General features: G+C 47.4%; 1 protein-coding gene across 2 annotated transcripts in view; it reads left to right on the top strand.

Moving 5' to 3' along the window:
* TENM4 (teneurin transmembrane protein 4) overlaps positions 1–26,115 on the top strand; it is an 813,415-nt gene that overhangs the window by 241,021 nt on the left and 546,279 nt on the right. For both annotated transcript variants that reach the window (XM_066249328.1, XM_066249320.1), the window contains exon 3: positions 6,240–6,319. Coding sequence is in view for 1 of the 2 variants with exons in the window: in XM_066249320.1 (XP_066105417.1) it covers positions 6,310–6,319 (10 nt within the window). In the remaining variant the exon portion in view is untranslated. The remainder of the gene's footprint in view (positions 1–6,239; positions 6,320–26,115) is intronic.

Below are 26,115 nucleotides of genomic sequence, written 5' to 3' on the forward strand. Positions count from 1 at the left end.
CATCTCCGATCTGTCCATCTCCGATCTGGTAAATTCAACATCAGTTGGAGCCACTCACCTTGATTACCTTTTCTTAACCTTAGTGATAATTATTAAATATTAATAACACAGTTAGGACTGTTGGTTCAACGGGGCAGCGACCGCAGCGTTCACTGACTCAGTATAGAGGGACTTTTACTGCTGCCTCGTAAAATCTAAACCGTGGAACTTTCCGGCCAGAGCGGATGCAGAGGTAGAGGACTGAGATCGGGGCTTTCCTTCTGTCTGTGTCAATGGCTCTTATCTGCTTCCCTTCCACTTGTGAGCTCCTTGTCCTCTCACCAAAGACCAGCTACTCCCACCCCCGCACCCCTACCCCGTTTTTGTTGGCCAGGACTGCTGGGACAAATGGAAAAAAGCAGACATGTATTGTCTCACAGTTCTGGAAGCTCCACGTCCAGGGTCCAGGTGTGGGCTGAACCGTGCTCCCGCCGAGGGAAGGCACTAGCGCAGGCCTCTCTCCAGGCTTGGTGGCTCCTTGGCTGCTGGAAGCATAGCTGATCTTCACATGGTGTTCTCCCCATGTGCATGTGCATCTCTATGCCCAAATGGCCCCTTTTCAAAGGACTTTTATTAGGTTAGGGCTTACCCCAGTGACCTCATTTTAACTCAGTTACCTATCTCCAAATAAGGTCCCATTCTGAGGGACAGGGGTTTAGAACTCCAACATACCTTTTTTTTTTTTTTTTTTTTTTTTTTTTTTTTGAGAACACAATTCAGCTCCTAACACCTCCAGGGCCACTAATAGCTCTCAAGTTTTTGCATCTGCAGTCTTCACTATTGGAGATTACGTTCTATTTCGCTTCCTGTTTTCAAATATCCCAGAGGAGAATTAAAACTGGTCCACTTTTGAACAGGTTCTACCCTCCACACAGGCAGCCAGGGGACCCAGAACTATGATTAGCCTGGCTTCATTAGGGTGCCCATCCCAGAACCAATCAGTGATGGCCAAGAAGGCAGGGTCCTTTAAGGATGTGACAATTCTCATAGGACCCATGTATCTGTCAGATCAGCTAATTAATGTTGGGTATGAATCACTTCCAAATCATAGTGGCTCGTAGCAACAAAGGGTTTGTTCTCTCATAGTCCAGGCCCTCTCTGGGCAGTGGGGTGGGAGAGGGGTGGGGTTTCTCATGGCCCCCAGAATCCAGGCTGACAAACTATCCCAAATGTCAGTCACCCTGCTGGTGTGACTGAGAGCTCTAGGGTCCTGCGTCAGTAATTAAATCTTCTACCTGGAAGTGGTACATTTCCGCTCATGACCCACAGGCTCCATCTAATTAGTGGCAAAGCCCTTGTTAGGGTGTGCCATCCCACCTGTGCCTGGAAGGCAGAAAGCTAGAAATAGTTGCTAAATAGCACTGATGACTCTTACAACCCACATGATGGGAGCAGTGGAAAGAGTGGTTCCCAGAATCAGGGAGCTGCTTCCCCAGAATAGAATGGGCTGTTGCACGGCAAACTGGTGGATAAGCACTTGCGGGGCCTCCCAGCCACGGAAAAGGCGGCAGGGAAACGGTGAGGTGTTAAAAACACCTGGGTCAGGCTGGAGCATCGAGGGAGGGCCCGAGGGGAGAGTGGCAGGGGCCTGGGCTGGAGAAATGGCCAGGCTGGGCGGCAAGAGAGCTGCTTGCTCTAGGGAGAGGTTTGGATTTTGTCTCAGACAATGGGGACCAACAAGGTATTCAAGCCAGGAAGAACAGAGTCAGATTTGCATTTTAGGAATAGCACTGATGGTGTGGTCATTTGAAGGAAGGAATGGAAGAGCGCTAGACCTGTGCGGAGATCAGCTATTCCCAGGACTTAGTGGTAGCAGCCACTGGACGTGGTGACGGGCACGGAGGCAGTTGCGATCAGTACGACAGAAGTAGCTTTACGGAAACGCTGGCATCTGCACTGTCTCCTGAAAGAGGAGGAGCTGGCGGGTGAGGGAGGAGGGGAGGCTTTGCGGGTTGGCAGTGCAGCTGAGCAGAAACCAGGAGATCTGGAAGCACTCAGGTGGCTGAGAACAAGAATTTGTGTTTGTGCTGCACATTCAAATCCAGGAATTTTTGATGGATTTGCTTGAAGTGCTTAAAGATGAACACTGGTGAAGCTTCAGAAAATTGAAAACCCCTCCCGCACTGAACCACAAACCTGATCATGTTGCTTTCGAGCACTAGTGGCTTTTGGAGAACCACTTACTCCCCGTCCATGTTTCCCTTCGTGCCATATCTTACCGGCCGAGTTCCTGCACATTCTCACAAGCACGTACTCTTCCTCTGGTGAGAGCCCAGTATCTCCCATCTCACTCCAGGTCCCTTGGCTGCTGATGTCAAACAGCCCTGCAATAGCAGTGGCCCTCAGTCCTTTCAAAGACAGCTCTCCACACGGTGCAGGTTTGGGCAGCTCTCCTGGGAAGCATTCACGAGCCACGCTTGCCATGCTAGCCCTGAGAACCACTTGTGAGTACACACAGGAGGAGCCACAAGAGAGAACACTGAGTGGAAGCCTGCAGACAGCCTGTGGGCCAGAAACTGGCAAAGGAGCTCCATCGGCCCTGTGCGACAGGTCTGGCTGGGGCTGGCCGGCCGGACCCGCGGAGGACCTGTAAAAAAAAACTCTTTTAGGCTTTCATGAATGAGGATGCCTAGTTAAAAGTTCATAGGAAGATTACATAAAACCATCTGCTGCCTTTATTTCCCCCGGTGTGCATTAAAAATGTGCAGCTGCTCCACAGGAAATGTTTCATTACACTGTGTGGCTCGTGGGCTAGTCTCAGATGTTGGGGAGAGAGGAGGCGAAGTGTGGGGAGAAGTGGGGTGAGCACGCCCGATTTCCCCCCCGGATCTGAGTGTCTCCAGCAGGACGATCCAGGTTTTTCCACCCAATGACACTCAAGGAGGTGTCAGTCTATGTGTGCAGTTTATTCTTTCAGTGAGTTTGTGTGTGTGTGTGTGTCTGTGCTTTTTTTTTCTTTTTAATCGGAAAATTGGTCTTCAAGTTCACAAGCAGCAGCTGCAGCTGCTATAATTAAAATGAAATAACCTGCTTCCTTCAGTCTATCGGGAGAAAAGCTTTTAAAAAATCCATATTCTAAATGGACTCAGGAATGTGGTGAATCTTCCTTCTCTCCTCTCCCCCTTCACTTGCAACAAGTGTTATGGCTTTGCTTTTCTCTGGAGCCCTAGGAAGAGAAGGGAGTTAACCTGAGCTGAGCAGGGACCCCAGCCCGAGGCACTATGCACGGTTGTCCCACCTGCACCAGCTAGGATTCAAATCCAGTTTTGAGGCTTCATTTTTGTGCCCTCTGTCATGTGCCCTTTTATCCTGTTAGAGCCCGGATCGCTCAGCGTGGTCTGATTCTGTCCGGAGACCTGGGAGGTTTGGCGTTATTAAGATGTTATTGGATAGGTTGGCACTTATAATTGGCTTGGATTAGAAACCAAAGCTTTTAACGGACTAACAAGGTTAAGTATTCTGTTCTAATGATTACATGATAATGAGAAGGTTTTTCAGATGATTGGATGTGCTCTTGAAGGTGTTGCTCAAAAGTCACTCTTTAAACCGGGCTGGGAAAATGAAATTCCAGAAGAAGTGCAGGCTGTGGTTTTGTGTGGCTCTCAGAACAAGGGGACTAAGGGAGCAAGGGACAACTACGAGCCGAGAGCTGAGGATACTGCGGCCACGGTCTCCAGGGGCTCCCAGTCTGCTGGGAGACAAAGACACGCCGACAAATAATTGTGAGACACCAGTTGTACGCGCTTACTATTATTTCAGCATTCTTCCTCCCAAAACTCATTCATTCAATTGATAATTGTAGTGAGGGGAGTAACCACACTGTGGGAGCAATGCCCAGACTGTTGAAAATAAAAAGATAAGAAAAAAATTATTATAGGTTCTTATAGATATATAAGGGTCTGGCACTTTTTCTAATCCCTTATCATTCGCATTTAATAATGAAGAAATTTTTTTTTTTTTTTGTATTTTTCTGAAGCTGGAAACGGGGAGAGACAGACAGACTCCCGCATGCGCCCGACCGGGATCCACCCGGCACGCCCACCAGGGGCGATGCTCTGCCCCTCCCGGGTGTCGCTCTCCCGCGACCAGAGCCACTCTAGTGCCTGGGGCAGAGGCCAAGGAGCCATCCCCAGCGCCCGGGCCATCTTTGCTCCAATGGAGCCTTGGCTGCGGGAGGGGAAGAGAGAGACAGAGAGGAAGGAGAGGGGGTTAGGGGGTGGAGAAGCAAATGGGCGCTTCTCCTATGTGCCCTGGCCGGGAATCGAACCCAGGTCCCCCGCACGCCAGGCCGACACTCTACTGCCGAGCCAACCGGCCAGGGCAATAATGAAGAAATTTAAAGAGTTAAGTGGTTTGCCCAAGGATGCACAGGCCGGTCACTGGACAAAGCGGATTCAGGTCCATTCGGTCTGCTTCCGAAGCTGTGCTTTCACCAGGGTGCCCCTAAGAAAACCTTCCCCACTCTTGTTAGGTGTCTAGTGCAGCTATCATCACAACTTGTGTTTAGAATAGGAATTGTTTTTCCCCTTGAAGAAACCAAGTTTTAAAGCAGATATCTTGACGGAAGTCAGTCATGATTATTATCTCTGGGCTGCAGGTGTGACCATCCAGTCTGACTGTATTGAGTCCTCCAGAGAATCCTCCCAAAGGGTGAAGTGAGCCCAGAGCATAGGAACACTAGAATGTCAGTGAGAAAACAGATTCCTGGCATCCAAAAAAGAGGACCTAACACCTCTGAACGCTGGTTCAGAGTTTTCCTCTTCCAATGAGGAAACAGAAACTCGAAGAGGGGAGCTAACCAGCTAGGGGTTGCAATGCACTCAGCAGGAGAGCCAGAACCAGAACTCCTCTGTGTAAGGGATACACTGCACTTGAGCACAGCCTGGTGACTGCTCCTGCCTCATTCAGTTACTCTTGGTTGAGAATAACGAGAATTTACAATAAACATATGAAATGCGGATGAAGCTGGAAACATTTCACACTTTGGAGAAATTCATTTTTAATGGAAATCACCCGTAATTCCTCACCTTATAAGACATAATAACGTCTCTTAGCTAGGATCCTTGGTTTATTTGGCAAACATGTATTCAGGGAATTTCCCAAATAATGACTTTTTGCCTTGGATGCCTGAATGCATTTGTCATGTCTTGTTATTTAGCCCAGTGGGCCTTTTATGTACAAAGACATTTGGTGGTGTTTTCAGTGGGCAGGTGTGGTCCTTGGTGCAGAACAATCCCTGAGGACTTCTGTTCCAATCCCAGTTCTCCCTCTCTCAGTGACCAAAGCAAATGCCTTAACACCTTTGAGCCTCCCCTCACCCTTCTTTGAGTGGTTTTGGATTATTTTTCATATGTTCATTTCACCAACCTTGATCATGTACAGCTATCTCCTTAGGCACTGGAGATCAGAGATGAATCAAATTCAATGTCATAAAATTCTATGAGCAGAGAGGACTCAGCCATCCCCTGGGTCAGAGTGTTCCTCTTCCAGATGAGGACACAGGGGCTCAAAGAAGGGAGCTGATCTGCCAGGGGCTGCGATGCAGTCAGCAAGAGGGTCAGAGCCAGAACTCTTTTATGTGAGGAACTATGTCTAGAGGACTCCCAGCACTCCCGCAGGCCTATCGCAGGGATGCTCAGCCCATGTTAGAGGGCAGGACATGAAGGCTCAGCGAGATTCAGGGATGTGTTTGTTTTCCTGAATCGGTGACAGAACTCTCATTGCAGGGGCCAGTGCATCGGCCATAAGCTCCATCCCCTCACTCTCCTCCTCAAAATTCAATCACAGCAGAGGGTCGATCCTTATTCCCAAAACACTCCGTTTCTGTTCTGCCCCAAGCCCTTGCTGAGCACCTGGGCTATAAAGAAGCCTGACTTGCAGTCCCTGCCATAGAGAGAGGTTTGATCAGCTTGAGGAAAGTCATGTGAACAATGGCTCTCAGATAAGCCCCTTATTCCCCCACTCAGATGAGAAAGGAGAACAGGCAGACTCACCAGAGCCTCCCAGGAAGGCTGCGTAGAGGTTTGTGTGGGGTATGCAGGGTATTTGGGACCCCGTTTTCTGCATGGCTGGGGGACTAGGAAGAAGCCCCAACTCCCCAGTGCTCTGTCTGCGATGACGGCTGAGGTGGGATCTGTAAGAAGGGGTCAGGGTCATCTTACAACCTCACTCAGTTGGGCCTGTGTTCTCTGCTTCAACAGAAAGGACCCCACCCCATCCTGCAGGATCTCATGGCCCAAGGACACTGCGGACTCTTCAGAACGTGCTGACATGGAGCCAGGTCAGTCCCCTTGTTCACTCTGATTTTCTGCATTCTCAGCTGCAAACCTATGGTCTTGATGAGAAAGCCCATGTTGGAATTTGAAACCATGATTGCTTTTTGGTTGAAGGCTTTTGCATGGGGGGTGAAAAAGGTCAGGCCAGAGTTCAGGTGGCCTGTTTGGAGAGCAGTTGCAGTAGGAGGACTCGTGGGTGCTAGAACCCCACCGCCAGCCAGCAGCCAGCATGCTTGGAGAACAGAGCAGGCATGGAAAGACACCCAGCTGGGATGTGATAGGGGAACTGGCAGCCAGGAGTCACCTTGCAGACTCAGGACCACAGAGGCCGCTGTGGCGATCAGAGTCGTTATAGAGTCCAGAGACCAGGAGCAGGGTCCAGAGTTCAGTGGTTACATTTCAAGCTGAGCTGGAGTGGATCAGAAACATAGTTGAGAGTGGAGCAGGAGGAGGTGAGTGACTGGCTGCCCAAAGGACAGGTGGTCTGGGGGTCAGGTCCAGCTGGCCAGAATATAGCTCTGGAGGCTTTTCTTTATATTGCCATGGAAAGAGCAGTGACACACACAGTAGAAAGCACCTCGGTTGAGTGGAAAAGTGAAAGGACGTTCCCAGCTAGAGAAGGAACGTGGTACCTAGAAGAGTGGAAGTGGAAACAGAGGCTGGGTCAGAGGGAAAGGACTGAAGGAGTAGGACTCAGGACCCAGGAGGAGCCCTCTGTTGAAAGCCTGCTGTGAACCAAGCACTTTTTCTTATCCTCCAAGCAGTCTGGCAAGGGAAAAGCCTGAGTCTTGCTAGGCTCAGTTATGTGGCAGTAATAAATTCACTCCATAATCTTAGTGGCTTCACATAGCAAAGGTGTCTTTCTTGCCCGTGCTGGCTGTCTAACTGACATGAGTGGAGGGCTCTGCTCTACCTGGTGACTCAGGAGCAGGCTCAGCCACATTTTAGGAGAACCACCTGGCACATGTGGCCGCCTTGGGCCTCTGCAGCTCGGGAGAGACGGCTGGAAGACTGAGCACTGGCTCTTAAATGCTTCAGTTCCAGAAGTGACACACTGCCCGTGGGCTAGGAACAGTCCCACGCACCTGCCTGATTTCTGGGGCTCTGGGAAGTGTGGGAAAGCCATGGCTATCTGACGAGCAGTAACTGCCTCCGCCACAGTAGCTATTGGTTCCATTTTACAGGTGAGGAAACTGAGGTTCAGAGAAATGAACCATCTTATCCGAGGTCTCCCAGCCCAAAAGCACTGAAGCCTACATATTGCATGATCTGATTTAATCATTTATTTAGCTTGTTCAGCAAAGACATTGAAGAAAAACAATAGATTCAACACTATGCTAGGCTCTGGGGATTTAACAGGGAACAAAAACAGGTAGGCTTTGCTCTGAGTCCAAGAATATGTAACTACAAACTGGGACGTGTGCTCGGCAGTAGAGGCACATGGTTCTCTGAAGAGATCTGTTAAGATTTTTAACTTTTCATATTGAGGGACAGGTAAATGGACTCATGTTTATTGCAGCATCATACCAAGTACTTGGTTCATGTATAACTTCCGCAAGTTCCATTTTTAAGATAAGAAAAGTGAGGTTCACTCATTGCAGGGAGATAACTAAGCTGCAGGTGAATCTTCAACCCCATCCATGCTCACTTGTGATGACATGAAATGAATCTCACCCCCCCCACCCACACACACACACTCACACTCACACTCACACTCCATCTAAACCTAAGAAAAGTGGTCTCCTCTTCCTGCTCTAAGTCACCCACCTCAGGACTTCCTTCCTCTGGTCCCCCTAACGTCCCGTGGGTGTCACACATGTGAACACAACCTTCACTGGTAGTGGGAGCTTCTTGGAGCCCAGACACAGGCTTCCTCATCCCCATTTTGTGCTCCCCGTGTAGCTGGGCCCAGAGGAAGGCTTGCTGAACTCAAGGAGAGAGGGAGAACATTGTGGAAGGGTAGGTATCCATATCCGAGTCCAACAGGATGAGGTTGAGTCTGAGCCTTGGCGAAGCTGGATTCTTCTGTCTAGAATGTGGTCCCTTCTCTGTCTGGCCTCATGTCCTCCCATCCTGCCCCTTACACTCTGGGCTATATTTACACTGGTCCCGTCCCTTCTCTCCCCACCTCAGCACCTGGGACCACTTCCTCTGTCCTCACACTCTTCCAAGCTACCTTCTCTGACCGGGATAATCGCAGTGGCGCCCTCATGAGGCCCTCTACCACCCCTCCTCCCAGGTCTGGCACCAAAGTATCTATTAATACACTAGTCAGATCACATGACCCTCTGTTCCCAACACTCCTGTGGCTCGCATCTCACACAGAGGAAAAGCCACATGCCTGCGGTGACACGCCATGGACGATGGCCTCTTTGCTGTTCCTCGAACCACGGACTCCCCCCCAGCTCAGGGCATAAGGCATAGGAGTCTGAGAAGGCTCTTCAGGCAGAGGGACTGCAGTGAGACCTCTGAGTCTCTACCACAGTGAGCAGAGCACTCATGGGGCCCAAAGGGCCTGACCAGGAGTGAGTTTTCTGCTCACAAAGCATCAGGAGGCCAGGGATGTGAGCAAGGGGGACATAGTGGAGGTGAGAACAGACCGCCCTGACCACCCTGAACAATGAGCAGTCTTCCCAGCCCAACTCTCGCTGCGCTGTGCCCTCTCCCATCTGATCTTTCCTACGGCACACTCATCGCCAACTGGTGCATTATATATCACACCGTAACTTGACTGTCTATTTTGTCTTTCACTTTTGGAACGTACGCTCCACAAAGGCAGGGACTTACTTTGTGTTGTTCCCTGAAGTGTTCTTATGCCTGGAACTCTGCCTGCCACTCAGTAAATATGCATTGAATGAGTAAACAGATGAGCAAATGATTGCAGAACAGATTCCTAATTGTTGCTCGCTTATACTCCATTGTTCATACCAGCCTCCCTTCACAGATGCTGTTCCCTTTCCCTGAATGTCCCCATAGCCTTTCTCTCTGCACTAGCTCTCTCATTCTTTCTCACTCACTCTGCCTGCCTGGGGGTGGGATGGGGGGAGTCCCTGCAGCACTCAGCCCAGGCGTTATCCCCCCTTCCCTGTGAGGCTGGGGGCTTCAAGGGCTAGCCCAGCTCATCATTCCTGAGCCCCCAGGACCTGGTGCACAGCTACGGTCCAGTTACTGAGCGTTGTCCTGAGCCTAATGAACCAGAGCACCATCTGGAATTGCAGCCTAGGGGCCCAGTTTTCTTCCGCTGCGTGTCCCCCCAATTCAGCCGGGAATCAGGAGCCCTCTTGCCAAATCAGTCTCCTCCTGCTTGTGTGGCTGCCTCAGAGAGCAGGAAGACGAGGCAAATGGGACACTAATGAAATTCAGAGAGAAAACTAAATTGGGAGGTGTAGCGAACACTGTGGAGGAGGGAGTTGCGATAGAGAAGGATCCGTCCGGGGGTGGGGGGAGAGTGGAGATGGTGCTGAGGAGGCATCGCCCAGGCCCCCACTCTGACACCTATGTGGCGGGTGGCCTGTGTGGTCACTTCAGGGGCTTCACTGTTATCACTTTAAATCAGAGACCTTTCCATTTATTGACTCATTCATTCATTTATGCCTTCCCGCCAACTTGCCAAAAAGATTTGAGTGGGTTAACAATTATAAATTGGCCTGACCTGTGGTGGCGCAGTGGATAAAGCGTCGACCTGGAACACTGAGGTCACCGGTTCAAAACCCTGGGCTTGCCTGGTCAAGGCACATATGGGAGTTGATGCTTCCTGCTCCTCCCCTCTTTCTCTCTCTCTCTCTCTTTCTCTCTCTCTCTCCTCTAAAATGAATAAATAAATAAATAAAAAATTAAAAAACAAACAAACAATTATAAATTGATTAAATAGTTAAGACCAAGAACATTTAATGCAAAATTAAGGTAAAAAGTAAGGGGGGGAGGGGAGAAGAACAAGATAATCAGAGCCACCCAGAAAGGGATTCCTGAGAAGTGGCTGAGGGCTCTGTGACAGCAGGTGGGACCATGAATGTTAAAGCCCTTTAGGGATGGGAAAGTGCTGGTCAGACGGTAGAAACGATGCTCAGTGTTCAGAGAACTTTCAGATCTGTTGTCCATTCCTTCAGTTATAGGCATTGACCGCGTGCTGCATGCTAGAGTAAGCCCATGGGGTACTTTTTTCTATCTCATTGAATGTTCACAATACCCTCCAAGGTGGTGGTTTAAAGCTCATTATAGAGATGAGGTGACTGAGGCTCAGAGGCACTGAGCCATCGCTTTAGCAAATGGCACTGGGTCAGCTGGACATGCACATGCAAAAGCATACAGTTGGGCCCCTTCCTCACACCATATAAAAAAATTAACTCAGAATGGATCACTGACCTAAATTTAAGAGCTAAAACTCTAAACCCTTAGAAGAAAACTGGGCCTAAATGTTCATGACCTTAAGCAATGGTTTTATACCTACACAGGGTGGGGGAGATAAAACACATAAATTAGACGTTGTCAAAATTTTAAAAACTTGTTTTTCAGAGAACAGCATAAAGGAAGTGAAAAGACAACCACAGAATGAGGGGAAATGTTTGAAATCATCCATCTTATAAGGGACTTGTATTCAGAATATAGAAGGAACCTTCACAACTCATCAATAAAAGGGCACATAGCCTAATTTAAAAATGGGCAAAGAGTTTGAATAGACATTTCTCCAAAGCAAATCCAGAAGAGTTCAATAAGCACATAAAAAGACACCCAACATTTTTAGCCATCAGGGAAATGCGAATCAGACGCTTTGAGTCATTTATCTGGGCCCTGCCTTTCTGCGCCCAGAGCCTCCGGACCATAGCCTCCCTGAGCCTGGGGAGGAGGACACAGCTTGGAGAGAAAAGGGCCTGGGCTGCGGCTGAGGGTTTTCGCCAGGAAGGGGAGGAGTAGGGAATAGTGGGCAGTACAGGAAGGTCCAGGCGGGCACAGACTGCCCGGGGGTCTTCTTCCAGCAGTGGGCGGAGACTGCCGCCTGGGCAGGGCCAGCTGTGCACTCTGCCGCCTCCGCCCAGTCCTCGTCCTCGGTGTGTCCTAGAGCTGCGGTTCTCACTTCCTCTCAGAGCCCTGTTTTACTCTTCAAAATTACCGTAGACCCCGGGGGTATTTTGTTTATGTGGAATTTTATCTATCAAAAGTGTGATACTAGTAATTAGCACTGACAAAAACGCAAAAATTGCTACTAATAGCTTATATAAAATAATGACAATAAATCTATATATTACCATAAATAACACATTTTTATAAAAATTGAATTTCCCGAAACAGAAATGAATGGGTTGATATCGTTTTACATTTTGGCAAATTTCTTTCACTTCTGGCTCAATAGAAGCAAGATCTGCTTGTACCTTCAATCTGGAAGACTTCACTACATACTCAGAGAGAACAAGGGTGAGGAGGGCAGATACCGGCCTAGATTATTATCAGTATCTATGACCACAGATGTTCTGAGAGGAGCTCTGGGATGTGCAGTGATCCCTGGGCCACACTCTGTAATCTGTGGGTACAAGAGATGAGATCCTTGCTACAGAGATCAGCAGGGAGTGGGGGAGAAGTCACAGTGAGCCTAGAAGAGAGGGACGAGGGGTGGGAGTGAGGCACGTCTCGGTGGGGAGGGGACGGGCTTCTCCTGGAACGGGGCCTGCTGCCCTGGGGAGAGTGCCCATGAGATTCTTTTGACCCAAAAGGCTGCCTGCCATCTTGGCTTACTTGTCAAAATCCTCCTCATGCTTTAAGGTATATTTAGGTGTAGCTGCCTCTGGAAAGCTTTTCTTGCCATCCTTAACATCCCCAAGTCTGGGTGAAGCCCTCCTCCACGCCGGCACCCTTGTGCGTCTCATTAGCATGAGTATTGCAACAGAAGAGTGGTTGGCAGGTTGAGGCCTACTGGTGGGAGGCGTGGGATTCCAGGCAGAGGAGCTGAGACTTTTTGTTGTTCTTGTTTAAAAAATGAGAAGAAAGCCCCGACCAGGTTGCTCAGTTGGTTAGAGCATCATCCCAGTAAGCTAAGGTTGTGGTTTTGATCCCCCGTCAGGGTACACACAAGAATCACCCAATGAATGCATAAATAAGTGGAAGAAATCTCTCTCTTTCTCTCTCTCTCTCTTTCTCTCTCTCTCTCTTTCTCTCTCCTTCTCTTTCTTCCTCTCTCCCTGTCTCCCTCCCTTTCCCCCTCTCTCTCCTTCTCCCCTTTCTCTCTCCCCCTTTTCTCCCTCCCCCCTTTCACCCTCTCTCCCTTCCTCTCTCTAAAATCAATACATAAAAATTAAAAGGTAATGAAAAAATTTAAAAAGTGAGAAGAAAGATATTGAAGGCTTTTGCACAAGCACCTGATTGATGGTATCAAATTAGTATGTACAGAGGACTGTGGTCACCATGCAGATAAAAGTCATCCACTACTAATTCTAATTCACTAGCACCCTGGTCAGCAAACTGCGGCTCGCGAGCCACATGCAGCTCTTTGGCCCCTTGAGTGTGGCTCTTCCACAAAATACCACATGTGGGTGCTACCTCAATAAGGAATGTACCTACCTATATAATTTAAGTTTAAAAAATTTGGCTCTCAAAAGAAATTTCAATCGTTGTACTGTTGATATTTGGCTCTGTTGACTAATGAGTTTGCCGACCACTGCTAGCAGATATTATTAGTTATCCAGTAAAGAAGGGGGAATGAAGAAAAGGAAGAAAGAAAGTAACAGCTAATTGAGCACTAACTATGTGCCAGGGATTCACCATGTTTTCTAACCATCACAGCAGTTAGGTGATGTTTTCTCCAGGTTACAGATGAATAAACTGAGTCATTTCCCCCACCCACCCAAGGATATCTTGCTAGTAAGTATCAGGGCTGGGATTCAAGAGCAAGCCATTCTGCTTCTAAAGTCTTGATTCTTTTTCTAATAACTCTACACGACCTTTGCACCATTTATTTGACCTATAGTGTTCACTACTACATACTACTCTTTTTAAAATATGTTTCTATCATGTCTTTCCAAATACACATTTTAGCTCTTGGAAACTTGGACAGGAACACCAATTATGCTCATTTGTTCCGCCCTCCTGGAGTCTACCATGGCAGCCTCTCCGCACACAGAAGACAATCAATAATCTCCACTTCTGTATTGCTTACTTTTCAAGAAGACATGGCCACAATCAACGTATTAACCCCGAGTTACTATTAACTAGAGTTATTATTGACTGACATAGAGATTATTGAGTGCTCAGGCCCCAACAGGACTATCCATCCTCATTGATGATGGGAACCTGGAGGTCAAAGGGCTCTGGGAAGACATTGTTTTTGTCTGAATCAGGTTGAAGAAATGATCTTAAATGGGACACCTTAGTTCTTACATAAATATTGAGTAAGGCAAACAAGACTTATGAGGCTGAGACTAAGACTGTATTATTAAGTATGCTGCCTATTATGTGAGTTAAGGATAAATGAACATTTATTGAGCTCATAATGTGGATTAGTATCTGTTATAGGTATATTGCATGTTTTACCCACACTTGAAAACCTGTGTGTTTTTGACTCTATGAGATAGGAATCCCCCCGATTTCCCAGTGATCAGACAGGTGCCTTGCTCAGGGACAGAGGTGTCCTAGTAGAAGGTGAAGCTGCGACGTGGAGCCAGGTCTGTTTGGAAGCACCACACTGTCCTTCCCTGAGAGAAAACACCGGGTCAGTCCCGGCGACGCACCGTGTTCTGACTGGTGAGGTGCAGCAGCTGAGCACTGTTTTTGTGGCCACTGATACTCTTGTGCTGGTTTCAGGCTCTTTCCTTCTCAGACCATTTGTCTGTTCTCCAAGGCTTCATTTCCCTCCCTGAGTTAGCAGCTTCACTCTTCACTTAGAGCACCTAGAATCCCCACCACCTTCCTGGAATTCCACCACCCAGTTTCTGCTTCATCAACGTTCCTGGGCTGGTGAACATACGATGGTCTTAGGGAGGAAGAAGAAAGAGCAGGTGATCTCAGATAGATCCAAAAGTGCCAAAGATTAAGCTCGAAACTCAAGAGTTTCCTATTTTCTCAAAAAAGGATCCCGGCAAGGGAAGCACATCTGGTCCCAGCCTCCAATGCTTGGGAGACAGGTGTAGAACTTGGTCCTTTCCCAAGACCGGCACGCTTGAGGTTAGCAGAATGACATGGCCACTGCTGTGAATGTCACTTCCCTTCTGACCCTTATTTACCTGTTTCCTGTCCTTAGGGTGGTACTGCTGTGTAGCCTTGGGGACACAATCTGAATCAGAGCCATTTAAAGGCCAAATGCCTGGTTAATTTCCAAATGGGGATGTCAGTGCCATTACCCTTGGTGGATTCAGTGACCAGATCCTCATAATGGTCAGGCTTGCTTCCTGTCACTAACTGCATCTTCAGCTGCACATCTTGGTGGCCAGTTTTGCCAAACTATTTTGTTTGGCAAAATAGTCAAGTTCATGGCCTGAAGGCCTTTTTCTGAGTCTGTGGACCTCTTTCCCTCTATTTGCCTTGTCTTACCTGCTGTGAAATGGATGTACTTAGATATTTTCCATCCGCCACTGCTTGGTGAATGCTCCCTTGGTGGGGGAAAAAAAAGAACAACAGCGAGTCAACATCAATAAGCACAGAATCCTGGGCCTCTATGGATTCTACCTATGGTGGAAAAGCTGAGTGTGCAGAAAACACTTCACATAGGTGAGAACAGACATTTGTTGAGTACCTATTACATGTCAACCACTGCGCTAGGCATTTCACAGTCCATTTAACTCTCACATCTACCAGTGAGGTAAGCGCTGTTGTTTCTGATTCACAGACGGAGCCGTGGAGACTCAGAGAGGGTCAGTGACTTAAAGCCATGCAGCTGGGAAGTAGGGGAGCCTGGAATTGAATCCAGGTCATCCACTGCAACGTGCAACTTCTTCCCACGGAGTGGAAAATAATCACAGAAACAACAGCCACAAAGACCACATGCCTGATTTGTATTAGCACATTTAATCCTGACAGCAACCCAATGATGCTTAGTACTGTTATCTCCATTTTACACATGAGGAAACCAAGGCATAAAGAAGTGCTCTCAGAATGAAAAATTTTCCAAAGAAATGGGTGTTCAGAAAGTCAGCCCCAGCAATCTGTCACTGTGTCCTATTCTGTCATAAATAGCTCTTGCCTAAAATAAGCACAGCCCTTGCTCAGAGGAGGTACTTAATTATGTTTGCTATTGATAGTTAACTTCATGGTATTCTTGCCAACGCCCCTGGAATGAGTATTCTGGTTGCTATTAACAGTTTATGCTAGCCGTGGAGTAGCCCTTGCTATGGGAGACTTCTGATAGGTCCGAATCCTAGAGCTGGAATCCCAGATGTTAGGGGTCAAGCCCGTTAGAGGAAATATGGTGCAGTGGGACAGAGCCAGCTTTGCAGTCAGACTGATGTAGTCCAAGCCTGCCATACCAGCTCTGGACTCTGGGCAAGTTATTTAACCTCTCTGTGCTTCAGTTTTCTAATATGTAAAATGGGTATAAGGGCCCATAGCTCAGTATGCTAATTGCAAGGATTAAAAAATCATATGAAATGCTTATAATCAGGCTTAGCGCACACACAGAGAAAGGCACCCAGTTGATGTAATCTGTTGTATTATACAATACTGGTTTATAGAGTTGAACTTATGTGGTGATCTAGTTCTACTCTCTCATTTGGAAATGAGGAAACAACCCAGAGACAAGCAGTGATTGGCCCAGATCACACAGCATTTTAGTTCTTTGATTCCAATGCCAAGGTTCATTCTGATACTGCTGGCCATATTTTATATATATATATATATATATATATATATATATATATATATATATATATATATATATATATATAGAGAGAGAGAGAGAGAGAGAGAGAGAGAACACATTTTATTTAATTTTCTGAATCTGATCATTTCAGTACCTGTAGTATTCATAAATATTATTTATTTGTTCATTGTTTCTCCTGTCTCTTATGCATGGTGGCTTGTTTCTCCACGTGTTCCGTGATTATTTTAAATTGTGGGTTTGTGATTGTTAAAACTGTGGGACTTCTCTGAGGAGTTGAAAATGCATTGTTCCAGGCAGGATTTTCATTAGCTTCTGCCAGGTGGCTGGAGGACCACCAACTTGGGGTCACTTTAAATTAAATGCTCAGCTTGGACTTGATTTTTTTTTTCCTGGCAATATGTATTAAATTTGGAGACCCACATGAGAGCCAATTTGTGATTAGGAATTCCTCTCCACCCAGCCCTAGGGTCAAGTTTTCTTACTGTTTCCTTCTGTGGAATTGGATTTTTTTTTTCTGAAGTGAGAAGTGGAGGGTATGGAGGGCAAGGGGGAGACAGGCAGATAGACTCCTGCATGCGCCTGACCAGGAGCCACCCGGCATGCCCAGTAGGGGGGTGATGCTCTGCCCCTCTGGAGTGTTGCTCCACTGCAATCGGAGCCATTCTAATGTCTGAAGCGGAGGCCATGAAGCCATCCTCAGTGCCCCTGCCAACTTTGCTCCAATGGAGCCATGGCTGTGGGAAGAGAAGAGAGAGATAGAGAGAAAGGAGAGGGGGAAGGGTGGAGAGCAAATGGGTGCTTCTCCTGTGTGCCCTGGCCGAGAATTGAACCAGAGACTTCCACATGCCAGGCTGACACTCTGTCACTGAGCCAACCAGCCAGGGCTGGGAATTTTCTTTTAATTCACCCTTTCAAGGAGATAGAAATGTATCCTTTCAGAGTCCTAAGAGGGAGGGAGGGAGGGAGGGAGGGAGGGAGGGAGGGAGGGAGGGAGGGAGGGAGGGTCTCGGGTTGAATTCCACCTTTTGAAGGACTTTGACTTTGCTCCTTCTGTTGGCCCTTTTACATTAAAAGCCCCAGAACACTGAGGCTGGCCCCAGGACTGCCGCCCACTCAGTGCTTGGAAACCTGTATGGATTCATGCTCCCTAGTGCTTATTGTGACCTCTGAGGATTTCCTTCTGTTCTTGACAGCTCAGCTCTATATTAAAATTAAGGTTTTTTTAAAATTTATTATTGATTAATTTGAGAGAGAGAGAGAGAGAGAGAGTAACATCAATTTGTTGTTCCACTTATTTATGCATTCATTGGTTGATTCCTATATGTGCCCTGGCCAAGATCACACCCACAACCTTCACATATTGGGTTGATGCTCTAACCAATTGAGACACCTGGCCAAGGCCTATGTTCATTTTGTTGTTTTTAATGTGGTATTTTTTCCATGCCCTGAATTAGGGGAATTCCTTAGGGTAAGTGGCAGCCATAATCCTGGAAATAAGAACCAAAGTGACCACTACTGACCTTCCTTGGCATGAACATTGGGGTTTCATTTGCTAGGGTTTTCCTGGTTATTACTCTTTGGCAGTTTGTCTTATTTTTGCTTCAAGGTCTACCCAGTATGTCTGGAGAGCTGAGGGGAAGTTTTCATGTGATAGGCCAAGTTCCTGTCTCTCTGTGTCCCCACCATCATCCTTCCAAGTTCTCAACTTGTGCTTGTCTCAGCCTCACAGAGACGCTGACCAAGCACCTCACCTGGTTTTGTTGCCAGATGAAAACCCTGGTATGTAAAATGTGCCCGAAGACGCCACATTCTGAAGGCTTACCAGCATGCGCTTGCTGCGTTTCAGCCACCCGAGGCGCAGTCCTTACCTTCATGTGTCTGTTAGTTCACTCGTTCCACAAGCATTTACTGAGCACCTATTACATGCTAGGCCTGTTAGGCTAAGGGATACAGAGATGGATAAGCCACAGCCCTTTATTCTTGTGTACCAGGATATTCATTATAGACAGTAAGCATTGCTTTTGCAGAACAGAACTGGAGGAAAAAGAGGCTAAGCCAACCTCAGGTGGGAGTATCTAGGCAGGCTTCCCATAGGAAGTGGCAAGTGAATCTAAAGTATAAGGAACAGAGAGCAAATCTGGAAACAAAAAGATCACAAATCACCAGACCCTCCAAAGAAAGCATGAACATACCACTTGAGATGAAATGGTCCAGCTGATTTTCCTGTCCTGGTCTTGGTCTGTGACAAGCATTGTCCTCTTTCACTCCGGGGACAACACTTTGAGAACCAGTGGTGTACTGTCTGCATTTTCAACAAGGACACTGTATCTCAAGGGTGAAAGATTGGTTCTTGGGGGGTTGGAGGTAAAAAATCTTACTTACTATAATGGTTTGTGGTCCTCCAAAGGGCCACGGTACCTAAATGGATATACTGTATACTTTCAGTATTAAAATTTCATAGGAAGGGAAAGAGTCGGACAAAAAATGTCTATAAAGGCTTTTCAGCAGAGGGGAGATGAGTGCAGTTGTAATGAAAAGAAAGGTTGAGAATCACTGATGTAACTGAATGAACAGTAGCATCAGATCCAGATAGACCTAAATTCAAAGCTGCCTCCTTCGTTTAACAGTCTGTATAATTTTGGACATATTAATCTCTCTGTGCCTCAGTTTTCTTTTGTTTGTTTGTTTTATTTCTTTGTTTTTTTATTCATTGAGAGAAGGTGAGACAGAGAGACTCCCACATGCGCCCCAACCGGGATCCACCCGACAAGCCCACCGGGATCCACTCCTCTGCCCATCTGGAGTGTTGCTTCATTGCTCAGCCACCAAGCTCTTCTTAGCACCTGAGGTGGAGGCCATGGAGCCATCCTCAGCCCCCAAGGCCAACTCGCTCCAGTCGAGCCATGGCTGGAGCAGGAGAAGAGAGAGAGAGAAAGAGAAGCAAGAGAGGAAGGATGGAGAAGCATGTGGCCTTTCTCCTGTGTGCCCTGACTAGGAATTGAACCTGAGACAACCACACAGCAGGCCGATGCTCTACCACTGAGCCAACCGGCCAGGACTATTTTTCTTTTCTGTAAAATGGGACAATGACACTTTCCCTCACAAAGTTTTTCAGAGGATTAAATAAAATCATACATGTAACTATACACTGGCACTTAGTAGATACTAAATAAATGTTAATAGGTGTGAATTCCCTACCCCAATTTAGCCCAAGACACACCTGTTCAGAAGGGGGTCCAGAGCTGATGACATTCGCGAAAGGGGTTGTTTTCAGGCAGTCATTGCCATGAACAGCATCTGTAGGAGGCTTCTCCTCTCTAGGACCGCCTGAATGTGTAATGTCCCAGGAGCTCTTGGAATTATCTAAGAGAGAGATCAGGTGCTCGATCCATTTGAGTTATCAAAGAGCACATTTTCTGGTGCTTCCTTCAGGGACACAGTTAATATTCAACCTGTTTGGAGCAATTAATGTTAGGGAAGCTGAGACATCCAGGTGGAGTTAAATCTTATTATTGATTGTCTTTTAAAGGGAGAGAGTGAGATTTTCCCGAGGCTTGCAAGTTAATTTGGGGGCCTCAACTCAAGTGCCTCTGAAGGGCCTGCACCACCATTTAGGAAAGAAACTGTTGGCGCAGGGCCAGCCAGTTGTAGAGGGGAGTCACCTGGGGACAGAAGGGTGCAGGACAGCGAGGAGAGTCGGGGAAGGAGGGTCAGGTGGCTCTGCTTTTCTACCCTGAGACTCCATGCTTCCCTTTGTCACAGTCCTCCCTGTGCCCCTGTGAGGGCCTGCATGGATTAGAATAATGCCTGGCATGTGACAGACCCTCATGTGCACCTACTTGTTTGGAGACAATGATGTGAAATGATTAATTTACTCCCCTCTCCAGTAATTATAACTAACACCATTGTTAAATGTGTTACGTATTTTACTAAATTATTGCACTTAACCCTCACAAATATTTTCTTCATTATCATCCCCATTTTATAGATGAGGGAACTGAGGCTGAGAGAAGTTAGGATGTTGCCCCAGCAGCTCATCTGTCTTCACTTCTGACCCTGGGCTCATACCCACTCTGCCATTACTGAATCTTCCTGAGGCCAAGGTCAGAGTCTGGTTCAATTCTGAATCCCAGTGCCTGGCACAGGGAGAGGGGAAGAGCCCTGCTTTCCAGCAGTGGGCACAACTGTCTCCCTCCTCCCACCATCCTCCCACCATTCTTCCAACACCACTGCTGCCCCAAGTCTTGTCTGGGCCTATCCAAGTCAGGCGTGACTTGCGTGTCACCATCTTCGTATCACTGACACATGGATGGCCGCGCCCAACCCTGTGAACCAGAAAGCACTGCTGTGTTCTGCAGAGCCAGATGGAGGGGCCTTGTCTCTGACGCCCACTTTGTGTCCTCACATGGCCTGCCTCGTGTAGCAAGGAACGGTGTCTGAGCGAGTCCATTATCTGCTCAGAACATGTTGGGGTAGAGGCCCAGCAAAGCCATACGTGGTCTAGAGAAATGCTATGCACCTGCCAGGCCACCAAAGGGAACACACACACACACACACACACACACACACACACACACACACTACAGGTTGTTGGGAAGCATTGGAGATCAACTAAGTTAAAAATGGTAAGATAGTTTGCCTGACCAGGCGGTGGTGCAGTGGATAGAGCATTGAACTGGGATGCAGAGGACTCAGGTTTCAAACCCTGAGGTTACAGCTTGAGCGTGGGCTCATCCAGCCTGAGCGTAGGCTCACCAGTTTGAGTGTGGGATCATAGACGCGACCCCATGGTCGCTGACTTGAGTCCAAAGGTCACTGGCTTGAAGCCCAAGGTGACTGGCTTGAGCTTAGTGTTGCTGGCTTGAGCAAGGGGTCACTTGCTCTCCAGTAGCTTCCCAGTCAAGGCACATATGAGAAAGCAATCAATGAACAACTAAGGTACCGTGATGAAGAATTGATGCTTCTCATCTCTCTCCCTTCCTGTCTGTCTGTTCCTCTCTCTGTCTCAGTCACACACACACACATGGTAAGATAATTTCCCAATTTGTAAGGTTGGCCAGTATTTTCCTGTATGTTCTGAAATGGTTGCAGGCATGAAGGTGGCTGTTGCCATCCCCGCTGGAGAGATAAGGGTGGCTCTGCCTGGGTTCTGTGGGTTACCCAGGAGGAGTCTCAGGACTGGAGGGACCTTTGATATCTTTTCATCCAAACCCCTCCCAACCTAGACTCCAGGAGACACAGAGCTTTCTGCAGCTCACACTGGTAACAAGTACAAGCCAGAGCTTAACCCAGAGCCCCCCAACAACAAAAGGCCAAGTTCTTCTCCATTGTGTGGGGATGTCTGAGAGAGGCAGAGGCCCTGGACCGCCTCTGGGCCCAGAGCATTGGCCTAATCTGAGAGCCTCAGGGAAAGCAGCATCCTTGTTTGGGGAAATACTAGCCATTAGGATTCCTGGTGCTTGCTTGTGGTCTTGGAGGCCATTGGTTGGTTCAGATCTAGCTGTGCCCAGTGGAGGGTTGGAATGGCAAGATACAGCACAAGTGGGCAATGTGGAGCCTAGTGGGTCTGGGACATTCTGGAAAGATGGTGATTCCTGGGCTGGTTTAGAGACCTCACCAGGTGCCTGTAATCATGGAAAAGGGCATTGTCTGATCCTCCAAATCAAGCTTAATATTGGCCCATCCAAACGGTAATATACACAATAAGGAAGAGGCTCAGAAGAAAGCAATAAAACCAAGCAGCTGGGCCTTCAGAGATGTTGCGGAGGGTGCTCGGGGTGCCTCCTGGATAGCATCCCTCAAACAGAAGGCTGCTGTGACCCAGCATTCTTAGTGATATTTTCTGTGGCTTCCCTTTGTCCTCCAGAGGAAGCCCAAACTTCTCATTCTATCATCAAAGGCCCTGTGTTATCCTTTTCTCAAAAGAGTTCATCATTAACAGCACAGACATGTTTCTGGGTTCAAATCCTGCCTCTCCTGATTTCTGAGAAAGGTCACCTGCAGCACATGTCTTGACCACCCTGTGCCCTGTAACTTGATGTGTAATACTGACATGAGGGCTTGGTGCTGTTAGGCTGCAGTGAGATAGTGCACATAAAGCTCTTGGCACAGTGCCTGGCCCATACTTAGTGCTCTCAGCCAAGTTGCGGCAGCAGTGATAGTAGCTGTAATTATAGTTCTTCCTGACCTCTGGGCTTTTCCGAAGAGCTTTTCCAAAGGTGAGAGGCCTTTGGATGTGTTGAGCCTGTCAGAATCTTTGCCACTCTCCCAGAGCTCTGCAGCAACTTGCTCCACCCCAGGCCCTGGCCTTGTCCCTGTTTCTCTCCCATGGGGAGGAGTCACAGAGCCCCCACTGGCTTCCCAGCACACGTTGTAGCTCTCTGGGCACATAGTGGCTGCTTCTGAATGTTCCGTCTGAGACCTACTGAGGGCAAGGTGTCTGAGTGACAGGCGGCACCCCCGGGCTCGTAGCACAAGTCTGTTACTGCCCCATGCTCTGCCCAGAACTAAGAAATTCATAATTGCTGTTTACAGGGATTTGGGCAAAGAAGGTTAAACTGTATGGGCAGGGGTGTAGGAGGCACACAGGAAACCCGGGAAACACCTGTCTGTCCTGCACCTGGCAGCAACAGGTAGTATCAGGGCCTCATTATCCACCTATTGGCAACAGCATTCCCAAACAGAATTAACCTCAAGTAAGAATGTTACTTTCCTGTTGCCTTCCCTGGCAGTCTGTGTTCCAGCGTGATTCAGGCAGCCAACTGGCTGAAATTTTGAATTTCGTTCTGTCTCTCTTATTCACTACCCCGTTTTCCTCTGCCTTCTTTGTGCTTTTTTATTTTTATTTATTTTTTTTTGAGGGGGCAGCATACCCCTACACCCGGACTTTGGAAAGGGCTCTGCAATCAAATGGGTGGATTCTCCTAAACATTTGCTCCACAGGCTGAAGGACTTGGGCAGGCTTCTTGCATCCACGTGAGGCTTACGGCATCCAAGTCGATGCCCAGGCCCCACGTCCCAAGCAGCAGAGCTGCAGGGGCCCAGAACCTTGGCCTCAGCTGTCACTCTGAGCCCTGCACCCTGAGCCCTGCATTCTGGGCTGTCCTCTTTTCAGGCACAGTGGCTGCACAAGGCGGGACCAGCCGAAGTGGTACTTCTTTCCTCCTTCCTTTCTTTATTTCAGTGATAAAATATTCTTTGCATCAGAGTAGGATAAAGAATACATTGGGAATCCAAGTACACAATTGAAGAATTAAAACATCGTAGGTATTGCCCAAAACTGGAATTAGTCAAGCCTTTCAAAAAGTGAATGGTGAGACAAACTGTGATATGTGCATACCGTGGAATACTATTCAGCCATAAAAGGGAGTGACCTATGACCCCTGCAATGACTTGAATAAATATCCAGGGAATTATGCTGTGCAAAAAAAGCTAATCACAAAAGATTAGATCTGTATGAGTCCATTGACATAACATTTTTAAAATGATATAATTTATTTTTTTTTCTTCTTTTCCAAATGAGAGGAGGGGAAATAGAGAGACAGACTGCTGTATGCATTCTGACTAGAATCCACCCAGCAACCTCTGAAGTTGATGCTCTGCCCGTCTGGGACCATGCTCGCAACAGAGCTATTTTTAGTGCCTGAGGTAGAGGCTCCATGGAGCCATCCTCAGTGCCTGAGGCTGATGCACTTGAACCAATCAAAAAATGGCTCCAGGAGGAGAAGAGCGAGAGAGAGAAGGGGGAAGGGTGCAGAAGGAGATGGTCGCTTCTCCTGTGTGCCCTTACTGAGAATTGAACCTGGACATTCACACGCTGGGCCAACGCTCTACCACTGAGCCAACCAGCCAGGGAAAATTACATAATTTTAAAAGTGGAAAGTCGAGTTAGTAGTTAAGAGGGTTTATGGACAGGGCATGGCATAGAAGGAGCCCTGAGTGTTAGATTATAAATGGGCAAAGAAAGGAATACTTGCAGAGAAGGAACTGTTTGTTCAGTATCTTTTTTTTTTTTTTTTTTTACAGAGGCAGAGATAGACAGGGACAGACAGACAGGAACGGAGAGAGATGAGAAGCATCAATCATCAGTTTCTCGTTGCACGTTGTGGCTTCTTAGTTGTTCATTGACTGCCCTCTCACATGTGCCTTGACCGTGGGCCTTCAGCAGACCGAGTAACCCCCTGCTGGAGCCAGCAACCCTGGGTCCAAGCTGGTGAGCTCTTTGCTCAAGCCAGATGAGCCCGCGCCCAAGCTGGCGACCTCGAGGTCTCGAACCTGGGTCCTTCTGCATCCCAGTCTGACGCTCTATCCACTGCACCACCACCTGGTCAAGCTTGTTCAGTATCTTGACTCTAATGGTGTCAAGCCTATACAGATGATAAAATTGCATAGAATTTAACACATGCACACCCAGATACAAGTAAAACTAGGAAAACCTGAATAAGAATAGTGGATTGTATCTATCAATATCCTGGTTGTGATAGTATATTACATCTTTGCAAGATGTTACCTTTGTGGAACACTGGGCAAAGTGTATAAGAGCTCTCTCTATTATTTCTTATGACTGCATGTGAATCTACAATTATCTCAACAAGAATTTTAATTAAAAAAAAAATAAAAGCACCCTGTTTGGGTAGCTCAGTTGGTTAGAGCATCACCCCCAATATGCCAAGGCTGCAGGTTTGATCCCTAGTTGGGGCACATACAAGAATCAACCAATGAATGTACAAATAGGTGGAATAACAAATTGATATTTTTTTCTGTCTCTCCTCTATTCCCCTTCCTCTCTCTCTCTGGAATCAATAAATTAAAAAGTATATAGATAATGCAAGTAACTTCTAAAAAGAAACATTATAGCCTGACCAGTGGTGGTGCATTGGACAGAGCGTCAACCTGGGATGCTGAGGATCTAGGTTCAAAACCCTGAGGACACCAGCTTAAGTGTGGGCTTACCAACTTGAGCACAGGGTCTCTGACTTGAGGCCCAAGGTTGCTGGCTTGAGCCCAAGGTCACTGGTTTGAGTAAGGGGTCACTGGCTAGGCTAGAGGCCCCCCTCCTCATCAAGGCACATATGAGAAGCAATCAGTGACCAACTAAAGTGCCGCAACTAAGAGTTGATCCTTCTCATATATCTCTCTTCCTGTCTCTCTCTCTGTTGCATGCTCTCTTGCTAAGAAAAAGAAAAAAGAGCCCTGGCTGGATAGCTCTATTGGTTAAAACATTGTCCCGAAGTGCAGAGGTTGCCAGTTCAATTCCTGGTCAGGGCACACATACAAGAACAGATTGATGTCTCTCTCTCTCTCTCTCTCTCTCTCTCTTTTCCTTCCTCTCTCTCTAAAATCAATCAAGTAAACATTAAAAAAAAAAAGAAAAAGAAAAGAAACATTATTGATATAATTGAAGACTCCAGTGCCCCCAATCTCATTCTTCTCCTTCCTCAGAAGCAACCAGTATGCGGAATTTGGTATTGATCATTCCCATGCCTGTTTTCATACTTTTACTACATATGCATAAGTAATAGATAGTATTTGAGGGAGTTGTTTTTGAATTTTGTATTCACTGTATTTTGTTGTAATGTACACACTTTGTATAATCCATTCAATCACTGTAGCAGAGTTTATTTAGTCTTTCTCTTGTTGACGGACTTGGTTATTTCCAGCCTTCTGGTGTGAGCTGTTGTTGCCATGAACCTTCTTGCTCATGTCCCCTGTGCCGTGTGCAAGAGTTTAAGTGACGCCCTGGGTTATGTAAAGTAGCTGGGTATCTTCAGTTCTACTAGACACTGACAAAATCTTTCCAAATTATTTCTATGTACTTCTTCTCCCTCAAGCAGTATATCAAAATACCTGGGAATGTGCATCTTTGTCAAGGGAGTAATGCCAAACTTTAAAACCTTCGCCAACCAGGTGATGTGAAGTAGCATCCTGCTGTTTACATCCCCTTGGCTTCTTTGTCATGAACAAATAATCATCCTAGCTCTTCCATCCAGACTAGGAGCTCCT

This window comes from Saccopteryx bilineata, chromosome 1 (assembly GCF_036850765.1).
Source record: "Saccopteryx bilineata isolate mSacBil1 chromosome 1, mSacBil1_pri_phased_curated, whole genome shotgun sequence".
NCBI lineage: Eukaryota > Metazoa > Chordata > Mammalia > Chiroptera > Emballonuridae > Saccopteryx > Saccopteryx bilineata.